General features: G+C 47.5%; 1 protein-coding gene across 1 annotated transcript in view; it reads right to left on the bottom strand.

Annotated features, from left to right (window-relative positions):
- Positions 1-1,381: 1,381 nt before the first annotated feature.
- SPO11 (SPO11 initiator of meiotic double stranded breaks) overlaps positions 1,382-20,934 on the bottom strand; it is a 42,038-nt gene continuing 22,485 nt past the window's right edge. The window contains exons 4-13 of the mRNA XM_044299899.1: positions 19,273-19,339; positions 18,674-18,782; positions 18,495-18,581; positions 18,189-18,225; positions 17,340-17,449; positions 17,169-17,268; positions 8,558-8,595; positions 1,773-1,849; positions 1,582-1,693; positions 1,382-1,501 (exon numbers count right to left, since the gene is read on the bottom strand). Coding sequence (XP_044155834.1) covers positions 1,382-1,501; positions 1,582-1,693; positions 1,773-1,849; positions 8,558-8,595; positions 17,169-17,268; positions 17,340-17,449; positions 18,189-18,225; positions 18,495-18,581; positions 18,674-18,782; positions 19,273-19,339 — 857 coding nt within the window. The remainder of the gene's footprint in view (positions 1,502-1,581; positions 1,694-1,772; positions 1,850-8,557; positions 8,596-17,168; positions 17,269-17,339; positions 17,450-18,188; positions 18,226-18,494; positions 18,582-18,673; positions 18,783-19,272; positions 19,340-20,934) is intronic.

Below are 20,934 nucleotides of genomic sequence, written 5' to 3'. Positions count from 1 at the left end.
TGGACTGTTGCAGTGGTGGCTGACGTGAAGCCTGATTCTCTGCTATGACATGCAGACTAATTCTCTGCTGACATGAAGCCAGATTGTCTGTTACGGGACCTCTCTCCTCTGCCTGGGTGCTGGGCCTAAATATATGCCAATGGACTGTTGCACTGGTGGCTGACGTGAAGCCTGATTCTCTGCTATGATATGAAGACTGATTCTCTGCTGACATGAAGCCAGATTGTCTGTTACGGGACCTCTCTCCTCTGCCTGGGTGCTGGGCCTAAATATATGCCAATGGACTGTTGCAGTGGTGGCTGACGTGAAGCCTGATTCTCTGCTATGACATGCAGACTAATTCTCTGCTGACATGAAGCCAGATTGTCTGTTACGGGACCTCTCTCCTCTGCCTGGGTGCTGGGCCTAAATTTATGACAATGGACTGTTGCAGTGGTGGCTGACGTGAAGCCTCATTCTCTGCTATGACATGCAGACTGATTCTCTGCTGACATGAAGCCAGATCCTCTGTTACGGGACCTCTCTCCTCTGCCTGGGTGCCGGGGCCTAAATATCTGAGAATGGACTGTTCCCGTGGTGGGTGACGGGAAGCCAGATTCTCTGCTATGGGACCTCTCTCCAATTGATTTTGGTTAATTTTTATTTATTTAATTTTTATTTTAATTCATTTCCCTATCCACATTTGTTTGCAGGGGATTTACCTACATGTTGCTGCCTTTTGCAGCCCTCTAGCCCTTTCCTGGGCTGTTTTACAGCCGTTTTAGTGCCGAAAAGTTTGGGTCCCCATTGACTTCAATGGGGTTCGGGACGAAGTTCGGATCGGGTTCGGATCCCGAACCCGAACATTTCCGGGAAGTTCGGCCGAACTTCTCGAACCCGAACATCCAGGTGTTCGCTCAACTCTACTCAGGACAGGTCATCAATCTCTGATTGGTGGGGGTCTGACTCCTGCCCCCTCCCCCACCGATCGGACCAGTGACATTACTTTCATTGGTCACATGCCCCTTTGAAGAGGACTGAGCTGCAATATCAAGAACAGCCAGTGTACAATGTACAGCGCTATACTTTGTATACTATGAAAATACTGCAGGGCTCACCCAAGTACCACCCCTCCCCCAAACAACTGATCGGTGCGGGTGCTAGATGTTGGACCCCCATGATCAAATGTTCATGGCAGCTCCTGAGGACAGGTCTGCAATATTTAAATTCCAGAAAACCCCTTTAAACTGGAAACGGAATGGGTAAACTAAGAGAAGATAAAAGTGAAAAGCCATGAATTGAATACTAAACAATAAGCCAATATTTATTACACTTCAGGCAACTTAACGAGCAGAACAAGTAGCTCCAGCGAGGAGACACAGAGGTCCTCAGCACCATCACCTCAGATCCATCCTCCATACTCCAGCTTGTTGGGTAAGTAAATACTAGTAAGAAATGTAGGGGAGAGTGAAGTCAGCACTTGGATTTCTGCTTTCATTTTCCTCGAACTCATAATCTCCAGCTGCAAAGAGAAAAAATCCAGACTTTTAGCAGCTTCTATCCTAATCAGACGTGCTCTGAATGCTTTATTTTGTCATGCACCTCTTGCTTCCACAGAGGCTGGCAGGAAACATAAGGCCTCTTCTGTAAACTCTGCAGCTTTCTTTGGTCCAGGGTAGATAATGGTATCAGCGCCTCTGCAGGGACGTGTAACCTGAAACATGTCATACCAAGCACTGAAGACTATCTATAATCCATCCAATAATGCTGTCCATACTGAATTTATTCCCCACCTTTCTATGTCAGACGGCAGCAGGCCGAGCCAAGCGGTGGACGGGACTGTTAAATTATGAGCCTCAAACGACATTGACTAAAAGAAGAAAAAGCACTAATCTCCAAGATGAACACAGATAGTGCAAAAGAAACAAACACTAGAAGTGCTCTTCATGTCAGGGTGTCAGGTCAAAAGTGCCATAGATCCAGCCTGAAAACGGTATTATGGGGGCACAGTAGTCACAAAAAGCTTACTGTATGCTGTAGTATTATATAGTACTAGACATTAAGCCCGTTACAATAACGGGCGCTAGAACATTACTGCATAAACATTAGTAGGAACAGTCTATATTAGGCCTCTTTCACACAACGTTTTTTTTTTCCGTTTGCGGGCCATTTTTTGCGTTCCGTATACGGTCATTCATTTCATTGGTTCCGCAAGAAAAACGGAATGTACTCCGTATGCATTCTGTTTACGTTCCGTTGACAGATAGAACATGTGCTATTATTGCCCGCAAATCACGTTCCATGGCTCCATTGAAGTCAATGGGTCCGCCAAAAAAACGGAACACATACGGAATGTACTCCGTATGTGTTCCATATCCGTTCCGTTTTTGCAGAACCATCCATTAAAAATGTGATGCCCAGCCCAATTTTTTCTATGTAATTACTGTATATGCCATACGGAAAAAACTGAACAGAAACGCAACGGAAACAAAAAAAATGGAACAACGGATCTGTGAAAAACGGACCGCAAAATACTGAAAAAGCCATACGGTCATGTGAAAGAGGCCTTAAATGGCACTGACTGGTGGCTGAGACGGCTGGCACTAACTGGTGGTGCTAAGACTGCTGGCAGCAACTGGTGGCTGAGACTGCTGGCAGCGACTGGTGGCACTAACTGGTGGCTGAGACTGCTGGCACTAACTGGTGGCTGAGACTGCTGGCACTGTTACTGGTTGCTGTGGCTAGCAGCACTGACTGATGGCTAGCAGCACTGACTGATGGCTGAGACTGATGATGTGGCTGCTGGCACTGACTGATTGCTAAAACAGCTGGCGCTGAGACTGCTGGTACTGTGACTGGGGGCTGTGGCTGGTGGCACTGACTGATGGCTGAGACTGCTGGCAGCGGCTGCTGTCTGTGGCTGAGAGTGCTGGGACTGTGCGGCTGTGTGATGCACGAACAGTAATGGCGGCGCTCCGACGTGAAGAGCACACCATAACCTGCGAACGGCGGCGATTGGCCTGGCCGGCACGCAGGTGTGGGCGGCATGCGGAGCGTCGTGTGATGATTGGTCGGTGCGCTGTGCGCGCTGGTGTGGGCGGCGCGGTTGCGTGTAGGGCGGAGGTGATTGGGCGGCACGTGCACAGTTCAATTATTGCCACACATGCACGGACACGCAGCCCTGAGCATGCACACAGGGCTTTTATTATAGTAGATATATACAGTCATGTGAAAAAATTAGGACACCCTTTGAAAGCATGTGGTTTTTTGTAACATTTTTAATAAAAGGTTATTTCATCTCCGTTTCAACAATACAGAGAGATTAAAGTAATCCAACTAAACAAAGAAAACTGAAGAAAAGTCTTTTCAAGATCTTCTGTAAATGTCATTCTACAAAAATGCCTATTCTAACTGAGGAAAAAGATAGGACACCCTTGCCCCTAATAGCGAGTGTTACCTCCTTTGGCTGAAATAACTGCAGTGAGACGGTTCTTGTAGCCATCTACCAGTCTTCGACATCGGTCTGAGGAAATTTTACCCCACTCCTCAATGCAGAACTTTTTCAGCTGTGAGATGTTTGAGGGGTTTCTTGCACGTACAGCCCTTTTCAAGTCACCCCACAGCATCTCAATGGGATTCAAATCTGGACTTTGACTTGGCCATTCCAGGACTCTCCATTTCTTCTTTTTCAGCCAATCTTTGGTTGATTTACTAGTATGTTTTGGGTCATTGTCATATTGCATGGTCCAGTTCCGCTTCAGCTTTAATTTTCTAACTGATGGTCTCACATGTTCTTCAAGCACCTTCTGATACACAGTAGAATTCATCGTGGATTCTATGATGGTGAGCTGACCAGGTCCTGCTGCAGCAAAGCAGCCCCAAACCATGACACTTCCACCTCCATGCTTCACAGTTGGTATGAGGTTCTTTTCTTGGAATGCTGTGTTTGGTTTACGCCAAACATGTCCTCTGCTGTTGTGTCCAAATAATTCAATTTTGGACTCATCTGTCCAAAGAACATTATTCCAGAAGTCCTGGTCTTTGTCAACTTTATCTCTGGCAAATGTCAGTCTGGCCTCGATGTTTCTCTTGGAAAGCAAAGGTTTCCTCCTTGCACACCTCCCATGCAAGTTAAACTTGTACAGTCTCTTTCTGATTGTAGAGGCATGTACTTCTACATCAACAGTAGCCAGAGCCTGCTGTAGTTCTCGAGATGACACTTTAGGGTTTTTGGAGACCTCTTTTAGCATCTTGCGGTCTGCTCTTGGGGTGAACTTGCTGGGGCGACCAGTCCTGGGCATGTTGGCAGTTGTTTTGAAAGCCCTCCACTTGTAGACTATCTTCCGGACAGTGGAATGGCTGATTTCAAAATCTTTTGAGATCTTTTTAAATCCCTTCCCAGACTCATAGGCTGCTACAATCTTTTTTCTGAAGTCCTCTGACAGCTCTTTTGCTCTCACCATGGTGCTCACTCTCACTTCAACAGTCAGGAGCACACCAAACTAAATGTCTGAGGTTTAAATAGGGCAAGCCTCATTCAACATGCAGAGTAACGATCTACTAATTATGTGCACCTGGTGTGATATACCTGTGTGAGATCTGAGCCAATTTAAGAGGGAATACATGTGAGGGTGTCCTATCTTTTTCCTCAGTTAGAATAGGCATTTTTGTAGAATGACATTTACAGAAGATCTTGAAAAGACTTTTCTTCAGTTTTCTTTGTTTAGTTGGATTACTTTAATCTCTCTGTATTGTTGAAACGGAGATGAAATAACCTTTTATTAAAAATGTTACAAAAAACCACATGCTTTCAAAGGGTGTCCTAATTTTTTCACATGACTGTATCCTCTATAATAAAGTCCCTGTGCGCGACTGTGCGTGTGTGACGATTAGTTAGGTGCGCATGCGCGACCCAATCAACACACGGCGCTTCGCACGCACCGCCCACCCCTGCGCATTGGCCCGCTGCTGGGGATGACAGAGGACGGCACATAGGGATGGATATGGTCTCTCACCTCCACTCACAGAGACTGCCGCCGGACGCACATGTATGGGCGCTGCAGGGGGTGTCCGTGCGTGAGTGCCGATTGGCCAGCGCGCCGCGCATGCGCACTTAACAAATCGGCACACACGCACGGACGCGCACGTACATAGAGATTTTATTATATAGGATATGTATCCTCTATAATAAAGTCCCTGTGTGCGACCGTGCGTGTGTGACGATTAGTTAAGTGCGCATGCGCGGCGGCCAATCAACACACGGCGCTCCGCACGACCCGCCTACCCCTGTGCATCGGCCAGCTGCTGTGCCCAGCTCCACCGTGCCTCCTCCTCCCCCTCCGACTTCCTCTGCAGCTGACTGACACCCCAGGATCTGGGCCCGGCAACCACCGCCTGCCACAACGTATCCTTCACCGACACCCTCATGCACTGCCCACACCTGCACACCGGGCAGAGAGTGGCCCGTACCTTCTGCGGCATTGCATCCTGGAGTTCATAGAACTCCCAAAGAATCTGGGAGGACAAAGCTGGGAGCACTGGGGATGGGGACCTCCTATTCTGGACACCGGGTATCTGTCAGCACAGGGGGCACATGTTAGTCCCCGCAGCGGCCGCATCCTACTCGCTCCTATATCACCCTAACCCCGCCCACCAAAGTCAGGAAATGGCCGCACAGTAGCAAGTGAGGGAAGCTATCACAGGCAGAGAGAATTACACATGTATTACACTCCAACCCCCATCATTACACTACAACCCTCATTGGAGTGTAATGATGGGGATTGGAGTGTAATATGTGTGTAATGATGGGGGTTGGAGTGTACTATGTGTATAATGATGGGGATCCTGGGGTGTAAGGCGACTGCAGATGAAGCTGGAGGGGGAGGAGGAGTCACGGCGGAGCTGGGCGTAGGTGCGGGCGGAGCGCTGTGTGCTGATAGGTCCCCGCGCCACGCATGCCCAGTATAACAAACGGCACACACACACACTGACACAGACACAGGGATTTTATTATGTAGGATTACACTCCAGCCCCATCACATAAAATCCCTGGGTGAGTGCCCTGTGTCTGTGTGCCATTTGTTATAGTGGGCATGCGCGGCGCAGGGACCCATCAGCATCATTATACCCCCATCATTATACACTCCAACCCCCATCATTACACACATATTACACTCCAATGAGGGCTGTAGTGTAATGATGGGGTTTGGAGTATAATATGATGGAGGTTGGAGTGTAATATGTATACAGTACAATGTATTTCCTCCTGTATCCCCCTCCATCTCTATAATATATTCCCTGTAGCCCCCTCCCTAACTCTCTCTATTGTCATGGCTGGAGTGTACAGATGTAGTCAAAGTAATAGGGGAAGGAAGGGGGCAGGGAAGTTTCCCCGCGTCAGGATGACAGAGGACGGCACATAGGGATGGATATGGCCTCTCACCTCCACTCACAGAGACTGCCGCCGGACGCACATGCGCACTTAACAAATCAGCACACGCACGGACGCGCACGTACATAGAGATTTTATTATACAGAATTATATGTCAGTCCTGACCATGCTGAAACGGCGTACATAAAGTGCCAAACACACAGCGACACACACTAACACATGGGCACACACTATAACATGGACACACTATCACATGGACACACTAACACATGGGCACACACTATCACATGGACACACACTATCACATGGACACACACTATCACATGGACACACACTAACACATGGACACACACTAACACATGGGCACACACTATCACATGGGCACACACTATCACATGGGCACACACTATCACATGGACACACACTATCACATGGACACACACTAACACATGGACACACACTATCACATGGGCCCACACTAACACATGGGCACACACTAACACATGGGCACACACTATCACATGGGCACACACTAACACATGGACACACTAAAACGTGGACACAATTACATGGGCACACACTAACACATGGGCACACACTATAACATGGACACACTATCACATGGACACACTAACACATGGGCACACACTATCACATGGACACACACTATCACATGGACACACACTATCACATGGACACACACTAACACATGGACACACACTAACACATGGACACACACTAACACATGGACACACACTATCACATGGGCACACACTATCACATGGACACACACTATCACATGGACACACACTATCACATGGACACACACTAACACATGGACACACACTATCACATGGGCCCACACTATCACATGGGCCCACACTAACACATGGGCACACACTATCACATGGGCACACACTAACACATGGGCACACACTAACACATGGGTACACACTAACACATGGGCACACACTATCACATGGGCACACACTAACACATGGACACACTAAAACGTGGACACAATTACATGGGCACACACTAACACATGGGCACACTATCACCTGGACACACTAACACATGGGCACACACTAACACATGGGCACACACTAACACATGGGCACACACTAACACATGGGCACACTATCACCTGGACACACTAACACCTGGACACACTAACACATGGGCCCACACTAACACATGGTCCCACACTAACACATGGGCACACACTATCACATGGGCACACACTATCACATGGGCACACACTATCACATGGGCACACACTATCACATGGGCACACACTAACACATGGACACAATTACATGGGCACACACTAACACATGGGCACACACTAACACATGGGCACACTATCACCTGGACACACTAACACATGGGCACACACTAACACATGGGCACACACTAACACATGGGCACACACTAACACATGGGCACACTATCACCTGGACACACTAACACATGGGCACACACTAACACATGGGCACACTATCACCTGGACACACTAACACATGGGCCCACACTAACACATGGGCCCACACTAACACATGGGCCCACACTAACACATGGGCCCACACTAACACATGGGCCCACACTATCACATGGGCACACACTAACACATAGAGACACACAATCACGTGGACACAATAAAATATGGACACACACTATGACATGGGCACACTATCACATGGACACACTAACACATGGGCACACACTAACACATGGGCACACTAACACATAGACACACACACATGGGCAAACAATGATATATAGGCACACACTTTAACATGGGAAAACATGGCACAGACTATGACATGGAAACACACAGGTACAATGGCACACACTGACACATGAACACCCCAACAGTGAGACACACACACTCAGACCCTTGCACTGATGCAGGCCACTCCATATCACACACAAAATGCTACACTGACTTTTGTTCTCAGGCTCAGGACTACACTCAAACCTTTTCACTATTTTGATGATGATGTTACGTACAGGCAAAGATGCAATAAACATAAACTATTAGTAACATAAGGCCGAAAAAATACATTTGTCCATTTTATAATAAATCAAGTCTTGATGTTGAATGTTATTACATGAAATTAGTAGTTTCATAGCTTGACTGCTCTCAGTGACTGTATGTGCTGCTATGAAATCTGCTATACTCACCAATGAGCCGTATTTGTAGATACACATAATCTCTATCCCTATATACATATAAAAAAAAGTAAACTGTTACCACAGGTCTCAGAGCACAGACAGATTGGGACATATGTAACTATAAGCACAGGCTGGCTGATTGGTGTTAATGGTGGCAGTACCTTAGGTGTGCAACATGGTAAACGAGAATGCTCGTCCTAAATGGCCAGAACTTTGCTCCCTCTCCTGAGCCATCGGGTCCCCCGAGCTGCAGTGGCGTGGACCCAATGGTTGCCATGGCAGCCCCAAGCCATTCCAAGGCCTTGGGGCCTGGCATGTACGGAGGCCTATGAGATGTATTGTGCTGCATTGAAACAGGGATCAAACCCTGTAAGGTTGAAGTCCCATAGTGGGACAAAAATAAAAAATATTAAAAGTGAAATAAAATAAAAATAAAGTTTCAATAAAAAAAAGCCCCTTTCCCAAAAAAGGGACATATAAAATTGTAAAAAAACAAACAAACAAAACAACACATACTAGGTATCACCGCGTGCGTAACAGCCTGCTCTATAAAAATATCACATCATCCACCCTGTCTGGTCAACACCGCAAATACAAAAAATAAAAATAAAAACTGTGCTAAAAAAAGCAATTTTTTGTCACCAATACCAAGTGATCAAAAAGTAGTATGTACCCTAAAATAGTACCAATCAAACCATCACCTCATCCTGCAAAAAACTGAGCCCCTACCTAAGACAATTGCCCCCAAAAAAATAAAAAAAATCGATGGCTCTCAGACTATGGGGACACTAAAACATGATTTTTTTTGTTTAAAAAATGCTGTTATTGTTTAAAACTTAAATATATAAAAAAAAGTATACATATAAGGTATCGCCGCGTCCGTAAGGACCTGCTGTATAAAAATATCACATGACCTAACCCCTCAGGTGAACACCGTAAAAAAAAATATATATAATAATATGTAATGTAATAACAAGCGATCAAAAAGTCATACGCACCCTAAAATAGTACCAATCAAATTGTCATAAGACAGTTGCCCTAAAAAAAAAAAAAAACTATGGCTTTCAGAATATGGAGACACTAAAAAATCTTTATTTTTTTCAAAAATGCTTTATTATGTAAAACTGAAACAACCCAAAAAAATGTATTATTGTAATTGTTGGTATTGTCGCGTCCGTAACAACCTGCCCTATAAAAATACCACATGATCTAACCTGTCAGCTCAACATTGTAAACAAAAAAATTGTGCCAAAATAGCGGTTACCTTGCCTCAAAAAAGGAGATTTTTGTGAAACTCACCTGTAAAATCTTTTTCTCGTCTTTTCCATTGGGGGACACAGACCATGGGTATAGCTTAGAGGTATTAGTAGGAGGGACACTATGCAAATGAAAGAGCTCCTCCTCCTCGGGCTATACCCCCAGACTCCACCAGGAGGAACTCAGGCGTTGCACAAGCAGTAGGAGAAGGAGCAAGAAAAAATCATGGAAACCATCGGACCAAGCCATAAGGTCCAACCAGAAACAGAAAAACTGAACTAAAGACCCCTCCTGCAACAGGAATAATGGGTGGGAGCTGTGTCCCCCAATGGAAAAGACGAGAAAAAGATTTTACAGGTGAGTTTCACAAAAATCTCCTTTTCTCGTGCTTTTTTCCATTGGGGGACACAGACCATGGGACGTCCAAAAGCAGTCCATGGGGTGGGAAAAAATATCAGCACCGCCAGGAGGAACGCCCCAACGGTCAAACAGGAACCACAGCCTGCAAAACCCTGCGGCCAAAGCCGCATCAGCCGAAGCCAGTGAATGCAACTGACAAAAATTTGCAAAGGTATGCAAGGACGACCAGGTGGCCGCCGTACACAGCTGAGACGCAGAGGCACGACTGCGTCTTGCCCAGAAAGCCCCCTCCGCCCCAATGGAGTGAGCGGCAATTCTAGCCGGGGGAACTCCACCACAAGCGTGACAAGCCGCGGAAATAGCCAAGCAGATCCAGAGCGCCAAGAACGGCGGGCGGAAGCAGTAGCCGCGAGACACACCTTCAGGACCCGTACAACATCCAGGGAATGCAGAGTGCGTTCCTTGGGGTTAGCCGGAGAAGGACAAAAGGAAGGCAGGACAAGATCCTCATCAAGGCGGAAGGGAGAGACCACCCTGGGCAAAAAGAAGGGGACTGGACGGAGCACAACTTAATCCTGGAGGAAAACCATTAAGGCTCCTGACAGGAAAGAGCGGCCAGCTTCGACACCAGTCTGACCTAAAAGCTCGTGATGGGACGTGAACTCACAGCCACTGCATAATAGCCCAGAACTTTAATCACTACGCTATGTAGCTGTATCAGAAGCTATGGTCACAAGGAAGTCCAGATGAGAACAGTCAGAGAGACCCTCCTCAAAGGCTCGAAGGGAGCCGACTGCAGAGCGCGCAGAACCAAATTGAGATCCCAAGGAGACAAAGGGGGAACATACGGGGAACCGAATGCGCCACCCCCGAAGAAAGGTCACCACCGGACCCTTAAGAGCAAGGGACCTCTGACGGCCCGCGCCGAAACCTGACCTTACAGGGAACTAAGCGACAGTCCCTGCACAAGCCCAGACTGAAGAAAAGACAGTACCATCAAGATGGAAAACCGAAGGGGAGGGAACCCCGAACCCTCAAAAAAGGATAGGAAGGCCATCCAGGTACGATAGTAAATCCGGGAGGAAGAAGACTTCCCCGGACTGATCATGGTCCTAACCACTGAATCCGAGAACCCCATCTTTATCAGGATGGCGGTTTCAACAGTCACGCCGGTAAACGAAGAGACCGCAAATTCCGGTGGAAGAACGGTCCCTGAGACAGTAAGTCCTGTCCGTCGGGAAGAGGCCATGGGGCGTCCGCCAGCAACCGAGCCACGTCCGAAAAACCACGCGCGGCGAGGCCACTCTGGGGTGATGAGAACGGTCGGAGTCCCTTCCGCCTCGAACTGGCGTAGACCCTTTGGTAGGAGAGGAAAACAGAGGAGGCTGAAGTCCTGCCACGGAGACACCTGCGCATCCATCCGTACGCCTCCGGATCTCGGGCGCGAGCCAGGACCACTGGGATCTTGTTGTTGAACCCGGACGCCATTAAGTCCACATCCGGACGGTCCCATCTGTGGCAGATTTCTTCGAACCCTTCTGGATGCAGAGACCACTCGCTTGGATCCACCGTGTTGTGGCTTAGAAAGTCCGCTGTCCAGTTGTCCATTCCTGGAATGCAAACTGCTGACAACACCGGAACGTGAGTCTCCGCCCACGTCAGAATTCACTTCACCTCCTGCATCACCATCCGGCTGCGGGTCCCGTCCTGATGGTCGATATAGGCCACGGCCGCGGCATTGCCCGTTTGAACCCGCACTGGGAGGCCCGCAAGGAGAGAGGTCCAATAGGAGAGAGAGAGCGGAAAAAATCGCCCTCAATTCCAGAAAGTTGATTGGAAGGCGAGACTCTGCCGCCGGCCAAATTCCTTGAACCGTGCGAGACTGGAAAACGCCCCCCCAACCCAGGATGCTGGCATCGGTGGCGGCGATCGCCCAGGAGAATGCGAGAAAGGAACTCCCCGACCTCAGGTTCTTTGGGAACAGCCACCAAGGGAGAACTGCCCGAACCCGCTGAAAGGTAAAGGATCTCCTGTTGCGCCAGGCGAGTGTGAAACTGGGCATATGGAAAGGCCTCGAAAGAGGCTACCATAAGACCCAGGACCTGCAAGTATTCCCGAATGGAGAGGCACGGGGAGCGCAGCAGATGCGACACTGCCCCCTGGACCTGGGAGGACTTGAAGGCTGGTAGAATACTTTGGCAGCCGAGGTGTCCAAAATCACCCTCCGGAAGGAGAGCCTCTGGGACGGGAAGAGGCAGGAGTTTGGGAAAGTTACCAGGCAGCCGAACCGTTCCAGGGTCTGAACAGTGATCCGGACGCTGTCCGTGGTCTGCGGTAGAGAGGGGGGCCTCTATCCGGATATCGTCCCGACAGGGCAGCAAAGGAATGCCCCTGGTACGAAGAAGCGCCATGAGCGGTCCAGGACCGTGGCAAGGACCCGCGGGGTGGTCGCCAACCCGAAGGAAGGGCGACAAACTGACAGTGTCGACCCATAATGGCGAAGCGCAGGAATCGATGGTGGGATTCCGCAATCGGGACATGTGATAGGCCTAGGAGCAGCAGGGCGGGCTGACTGGGCCCTCTAGTGCCGGGAAGGCTGGTGCAAAGGAAGGCCTCTTTGCGGGCGACCTGAGACCCCCGGCGGAGGAAGCAGGCGACGGCCTACCAGATGAGAAACGGCAAAAGGCATGCAGAGACGAACTCGTCCAGCTGATCCCCACAAGGCCTGGAAACCCCAAAGGGGAGATTAGCAAGGGAACGCTTGGTGGAGGCGTCAGCGTCCCACACCTTCAATCAGATCTCTTCGCGCTGAGTGACAGAGATGGCCAACCTGCGGGCAAAGAGGGAAACAATGTCCCTAGAAGCTTCGCAAAGAATGTTAGAAGCCTGAGACATCTGGAGAACCAACTCCAGTGTGTTAGTAGCCGCATCTCGTACCGCCAGTTCCTGGTGGTGGTGTTGTAACCACACCGAGAGAGCACTGGCTACCCCTGCTGAGTGAAAGGTAGGTCACAGGGACGCGCTGCCAGCGAAAAAAGGACCTGGAAGAGAGTCTATGCGTCTGTCTACAGCATCCTGGAAAGAGGAACTGACTAAGACAGGAAGGGCCACATAATTGGCTAATCCGGCCACCGGAGGATCCACCTTAGGGGGAGGAGACACCTCTCCTCGCCGTCAGCAGGGAAAGGAAAGTATATTCATGCGCTGGGTGGTCGAGAACCTTATTAAGACCACCCCAGGCCCTGGACATGACCGCGGAAAAATCCCTCATGGACCGGGAACATGGTAGTCTCCGACTGCCTGGACGGAAAAAGGGGGAACTCCTGACCAGTGGAAGGAGGAGAATCCCCTTGGAGAATAAAGGTGTCTCGGACAGTCACCACTAAGTCAGCCACCCTGGTGGAGAGCTTAGGCGAGGGGTCCCGCTCCATGACCTAATCAGAGCCGGAAATTCTCCTTCAGACTTGCGCTCCCTAAGGGAGGGGAGAGTCGCCCGAGCGCCTCTAGACGAGGGGGGGGAGAGCCAGAGCCATCCGAGGAGGGATGCTGCTGCTCACGCTCCCTGTTAGTAGTCGGGCGTCTTCTGTGGAAAACCACTTAGAGAGGTGGTTGGCGTCACAGGATTTGAAAATGCCCTATAGTCCAAAAAGGACCTGGCTCGTCCGAGCCGGATAATTCTCCTTCGGATTACTCTCCCTAGGGAGGGGGAAGAGCAGTCCGCAAGCGCCACCGGCGAGGTGAGGGGGGTGGAGAGACGGAGACATCCGAGGTGGGATGCTGCCGCTCACGCTGCCTCTTCGTAGTCAGTCACCCACTGTGGGGACCACTGAGAGAGATGGAGTCGTTAGCGCCACAGGATTAAAGGACATGGTTGCCTTGGCGACTAAGACCAATTTAGCGGCCGCGCTGGACATGGCAGATGCCCAAGCGGGGACCGCAGGCCCCCAGGGACGTGGAGGAGGGGGGTAAGGCAGGGATGTAGGTAATACTTATCTGCTCCTGCAGAACTTCTCCTGCAGAACTTCTCCCTCGACTCCAGGACCAGCAGGGATGCACCTCATCAGGCTTCTGACTCCTTGTCCAGGAGTGCAGTGTTCTGGTGGAGGGTGGCAGCAGGAGACCCAGTAGCTGGTGGGATACCGGAGCTGCAGGTCGAGCCCGGATCCACTTGTCTTCTTTGGGGGGCAATGGAGGCAGCCAGGCAGCGTCCAAGGACGGCAGCGGGCATTCCACGGGGGACCAGGAAGGCGCCATGCCGACCTGTGTCCCCATCTAGAATAATATAAACAATTTTTGAAGGCTGAAAGGGGCTTTGAACTCAGAAAGCCTGGACATGGGGCAGCAGCAGCAGTACCACTGAGCTACCAGCTTGCCTGGCACAAAACGGAGTAGAGTGATGAGGAGCTGCACGGCCATGAGCAAACAGAGTCTCCGGTGTAAGGAGAGTCAGAGCGGCATGCCGAGGCTCCGCCTCCCCGAACGCGTCATTATGGCGCGAAAAAAGCGCGCGAAAAATAAGCGCGCGCGCGAAAATAAGCGCGCGCGCGAAAATATGCGCGAAAATAAGCGCACGCGCGAAAATATGCGCGAAAAAAAGCGCACCCGCGGAAATATGCGCGAAAATAAGCGCACGCGCGCGGAAATAAGCGCGCACGTGATTTAAACAAACACCACGTGGAGGAGCGGCCTGCCGGCGGGCGCTGAGGGAGCGCAGCAGCCAAGGCCCGACGAGAGAAGCGCTGAAGCCCACAGTTTAAGGGGGAAGAGATGCCAGTACTCCAGTGCCAAAATGAAGAAAGTGCCCCATCAGGATCCTTCTTCAAGTTCACCCAGGTAGCCACAGACAAATAGACACAGAGGGAGGGGGAGGGATTGGGCAACACTTATCTGCTCAGCATGCTCCCTCGATGTCCAGACCAGCAGGGATGCGCCTCTTCAGACTTCTGACTCCAATCCAGGAGAACAGTGCTCTGGAGGAGGGTAGGCAGCAGGCGTCCCAGCAGCTGGTGGGATGCCGGAGCTAACAGGTCGAGCCCGGATCCACTTATCTTCTTGGGGGGAAATGGAGGCAGCCAGGCAACGTCCCAAAGACGGCGGCGGGCACTCCACGGGGGACCAGGAAGGCGCCATGCCGACCTGTGTCCCCATCTAGAATAAAAATAACAAAAAGGAGTAGAATCAGAGAGTGTCAACCTCCTTCACCAGACACTAAGCAAAGACTGAGTTCCTCCTGGTGGAGTCTGGGGGTATAGCCCGAGGAGGAGGAGCTCTTTCATTTGCATAGTGTCCCTCCTACTAATACCTCTAAGCTATACCCATGGTCTGTGTCCCCCAATGGAAAAAAGCACGAGAAAGTGTAATATAGAGCAACCAAAAATTCTATGTACCCTAAAATAGTACCAACAAAAATACCACCTTATCCCGTAGTTTCCAAAATGGGGTCTTTTTTGGGAGTTTCTACTCTAGGGGTGCATCAGGGGGGCTTCAAATGGGACATGGCAACTTAAAATTATCCCAGTGAAATCTGCCTTCCAAAAACCATATGGCATTCCTTTCCTTCTGCGCCCTGCCATGTGCCCGTACAGACAGCAGTTTACAACCACATATGGGGTGTTTCTGTAAACTACAGAATCAGGGTAATAAATATTGATTTTTGTTTGGCTGTTAACCCTTGCTTTGTTACTGGAAAAAATGGATTAAAATGGAAAATCTGCCACAAAAGTGAAGTTCTAAAATTTAATCTCCATTTTCCTTTAATTCTTCCTTTAAAGGGTTAACAAAGTTTGTAAAATCAGTTTTGAATACCTTGAGGGGTGCAGTTTCTAAAATGGGGTCATTTATGGGTGGTTTACTATTATGTAAGCCTCACAAAGTGACTTCAGACCTGAACTGGTCCTTAAAAAGTGGGTTTGGGAATTTTCAGAAAAATTTCAAGATTTGTTTCTAAACTTCTAAGCCTTCTTGTCATGGTTTGAATCTCTCTGTGACAATGGCCACACCCATCTAGCTCCCAGCCAAGCTCTTGAACTAATCCCTGCTTACCTCATTTGCATAGCCAATCAGAGGGGTTTTTACAATTTACCAGTTGAAAGAGGTGTTCCAAATGTCAATATAAATATACAGTACAGACCAAAAGTTTGGACACACCTTCTCATTCAAAGAGTTTTCTTTATTTTCATGACTATGAAAATTGTAGATTCACACTCAAGGCATCAAAACTATGAATTAACACATGTGGAATTATATACATAACAAAAAGTGTGAAACAACTGAAAATATGTCATATTCTAGGTTCTTCAAAGAAGCCACCTTTTGCTTTGATTACTGCTTTGCACACTCTTGGCATTCTCTTGATGAGCTTCAAGAGGTAGTCACCTGAAATGGTCTTCCAACAGTCTTGAAGGAATTCCCAGAGATGCTTAGCACTTGTTGGCCCTTTTGCCTTCACTCTGCAGTCCAGCTCACACCAAACCATCTCGATTGGGTTCAGGTCCGGTGACTGTGGAGGCCAGGTCATCTGGCGCAGCACCCCATCACTCTCCTTCATGGTCAAATAGCCCTTACACAGCCTGGAGGTGTTTGGGGTCATTGTCCTGTTGAAAAATAAATGATGGTCCAACTAAACGCAAACCGGATGGAATAGCATGCCGCTGCAAGATGCTGTGGTAGCCAGGCTGGTTCAGTATGCCTTCAATTTTGAATAAATCCCCAACAGTGTCACCAGAAAAGCGCCCCCACATGTGTTAATTCATAGTTTTGATGCCTTCAGTGTGAATCTACAATTTTCATAGTCATGAAACTAAAGAAAACTCTTTGAATGAGAAGGTGTGTCCAAACTTTTGGTCTGTACTGTATACGTGTGCATCTACATTTGCGGGGGGGGGATATGTATCCACACAATTAGGAGTTTGACATTTCAGCTAATATGGCCCCCTGATGGTCCAGATGATGTCTGATTACTGGAATCTTACTGTGATTACCCACTGTCTGAAAACCATCATACCGTGAGGATCAGCATCAACCAAGGTGAATATAGGGATCTGGAAAGTGTCCCACAACTTTCGTACGAACAGTCTGGTGTTCAGATCTGGGACTCCTTTACCCTGAAATTAAAACAATGCACTGGTTACAGATGCACGCAGTGGGCCATTATGTGGCAGTGGCGCAGTCTTACCGTAATAAGTATGCACGGACCGCACTTTCCACAAAAGTCATCGTCAAGAAGTCTTTGGAACGTAGCATCTTTTTCAATAATGAGGACAAAGCGTGCGGCGGTTCTCAAGTCTTATGTGTTAAAGACAGCAAGTAAATCGATTGATCTAGGAATATTTATGTTCAAATCAGCAACTTCTGGATTATCTTAATCTACATGAGTAACAGACGCGGGCGGACATCCTCTCAGGACAGCCATTGCTTCGCTTGTGGGAGATGCTACAAAGCTTTCAACAGAACCTGAATGCCAATTAAATCTACACCAAGGTCTTCTGAACAGGACTGTGTCTGTTCTGCGGTCTGCAAATTGAGGATCCCCAAAATACGGATGTGGTTCGTGTGCATCCTGCACTTTTCACAGGCCCCATGGTGGAAATGCCTATTCTTGTCCACAAAACAGACACGAATAGGACATGCTCTATAAGGATAAATGCACACGATCCGCACATGAATCCTGAACGTGTGCATGTACCCTAATTTGCGGCACAGCCACACAGCTGTGGGTGACTTCTGTGTGCGCCATAGAAATGAATGGGTCTGTGCGTGATCCATAGAAATTAGGGATCGGACGTGAATTGAACATACAGTCATGTGCATGAGGCCTTATATAGTGTTACAAGCTCTGCCTATGTGTCAGTCTTCACTGCAGCTATGCTATTCTATGCATGAACCAGGAAATTCATAATAAACAGTCAAAGATGTCTCATTTATAGAAGTGCTGCATGATTGCTTGGTACAATAGGGGCCTCCTTGAATGTATCTTCTTGCTTCTGTTCAATGTTTTAATTCACACCTGACACTTAAAGGATACTTGTGACTCCTTCAACGTTCGATGGCACCAAGACTCCCTATAATACAAGGATTTTTATTTTTTTATTTTTACTTGAATATAGGCCTTCCTCACAGATGAGCTACTCACAGTACAATTATAATGAAGTGATCATTCTTGATATTTACAATGCTGAAATAATATACAGTAAAGAGTTTTCACCCTAAAATTCCCAAATCCCCAGAAAGTCGGGCCCTCCAGAACCCCCTCTTCACCGAGGTAAGGATGGTGATCTCTAGCTCCATGCTGCTGAACCACTGAAATCCACTGACTGTGCAAACTCCTTACCGAGGTATTAAAGCTGCAGTCCACTTTAGTCCCATCTTGCTCTATATATAGGAGGTTGCCGGCCACACAGCCCTTGGATGTGGAAAGCTGGAGACGAAAATCAATACGGATCAAGTTTACGCTTTTCTTACAAAAGATAAAACATTCATAAAAATGATGAAGCCGATCCAAAGACATACGATGTGTAAGCTTCTTCTTGGGACCTTCAACATACAGGAAATATCCGTCACTATACTGTCCACTGTAGTCTGGCTACCATAAAGCTGAACATTTTCATAAAAAATGTCCCTGGAGTTAAGAAACACAAAAAAATAACATAAATTAAAAGGGGTTTTCCAGGATTTTGATACTGATGACCTATCCTCAGGATAGATAATCAGCCCTATTCCCTTCAATGGGGCTGGGCACAATACCAAGTACAGCTGCTATACAATGTACGGCACTGTGATAGGTAAGCTGCGAAAAAGCTGCGGCGCTCACCGGAGCACTGGTGCCTTCTCAAACAGCTGATAGGCGGGGTCCCGGGTGTTGGACCCCTAGAGATCAGTTACCGATGACCATTTCTAAGAATAGGTGATCAGTATCAAAATCCCGTATAATGTATAGTCTTGGACAACAAAGGTGCAGAAATGGCCCCAGTGGTCACATGAAATTTCAAGTACTGTGCCAGAGGGAAATTTCAGTTCTTTCCAGCACCGGGCCCCAGGTGTAACTACAACCTCTGCTCCCTTCATAGCTATCTTGGCCAATCATTTATCTTTGTAGGGTGTGAACATACCTTTTGGTGGCGTAGGTATTGGTCTGCACCAGTTTATAGATCACAGACAAGATTTTCATGGTCAGAGCTGAGGACAGAATTCAGATGACAGAGAAATATGATTATTAATATATGAGCTTATAGCGGTTCAAATGACAGAGGCTATACTTCCATCATTACTCATTCAATGTATATCGAAAACGAAGGAAAAAAAATAATTTTAGTCTCTTTTTTTATTATTTTTATATCGTTATTTTTCAAACGAAATAACCTTTTTAATTAATTCTTACCTCAGCCGTGTTAGCCCCCCCATATCAAAATTTTTGAACAAAACATATGCAGTTGGTTAGATCAATTGTTGTTTGCTTTAGATCTCACACAGAAGTAGAGATATTAACAGTTATTTGCAGGGGGGGCTAACCCGTCATCAGCCCCCCCTTATCAAAAAATTGACCAAACAATTAGCTATTTTGTCAGATATTTGTTAGATCAGGTATGATCAACTAGTTGTTTTGTTAGATCTCACATAATTACAGACTTATTAAGTGATTAATGAGGGGGCTAGCCCCCCACATGCAATTTTCAGGTAAAATTTGATTTAGAGTAATAGGCCTTCGTTAGATCTGGTAAGATCAAGTGGTTTCAACGTTAGATCTCATTTAATTACAGAGATATTTCACATAAAAACACAGATATGAGGTAGTATTAAAAAGGGGGGCTAGCCCCCCACATGCAATTTTCTGGTAAAATTTGATTCAGGCTAATAGGCCTTCGTTAGATCCGGTAAGATCAAGTGGTTTCAACGTTAAATCTCATATAATTACAGAGATTTTTCACATGAAAACACAGATATTAGGAAGTATTAAATAGGGGGGCTAGCTCCCCCTTATGTAATTCCAAATATCCATAATATCTCTGTAATTATATGAGATCTAACATTAAAACCACTTGATCTTACCGGATCTAACGAAGGCCTATTAGCCTGAATCAAATTTTACCAGAAAATTGCATGTGGGGGGCTAGCCCCCCTATTTAATACTACCTAATATCTGTGTTTTTATGTGAAATATCTCTGTAATTAAATGAGATCTAACGTTGAAACCACTTGATCTTACCGGATCTAACGAAGGCCTATTAGTCTGCATCAAATTTTACCAGAAAATTGCATGTGGGGGGGCTAGCCCCCCCTGACGTAATACCAAATATTTATATCTCTATAATTATATGAGATCTAACGTTGAAACCACTTGATCTTAGCGGATCTAATGCAGATCTATTCGTCTGAATCAAATTTTACCAGAAAATGGCTAGCCCCCCCCTCATTAATCACTTAATAAGTCTGTAATTATGTGAGATCTAACAAAACAACTAGTTGATCATACCTGATCTAACAAATATCTTCCAAAATAGCTAATTTTTTTGGGGGGGGGGGGGGGGCTGATGACAGGTTAGCCCCCCCCCCCCCTGCAAATAACTGTTAATATCTCTACTTCTGTATGAGATCTAACGCAAACAACAATTGATCTAACCAACTGCATATGTTTTGTTCAAACATTTTGAGGGGGGGGGGGGCTAACACGGCTGAGGTTAATTCTTCAGGTTTTTATTGTTCATATGGATAACTGACAAGTGTAATACTGATACATAATGTCCTGTGTCGCTATGACATAAGCTGCTGTTATA

The sequence above is a fragment of the Bufo gargarizans genome, chromosome 6 (assembly GCF_014858855.1).
Source record: "Bufo gargarizans isolate SCDJY-AF-19 chromosome 6, ASM1485885v1, whole genome shotgun sequence".
Taxonomy (NCBI): Eukaryota; Metazoa; Chordata; class Amphibia; order Anura; family Bufonidae; genus Bufo; species Bufo gargarizans.
Note: the sequence above shows the minus strand (reverse complement) of the source record. Positions and strands in the feature narration are given on the sequence as shown.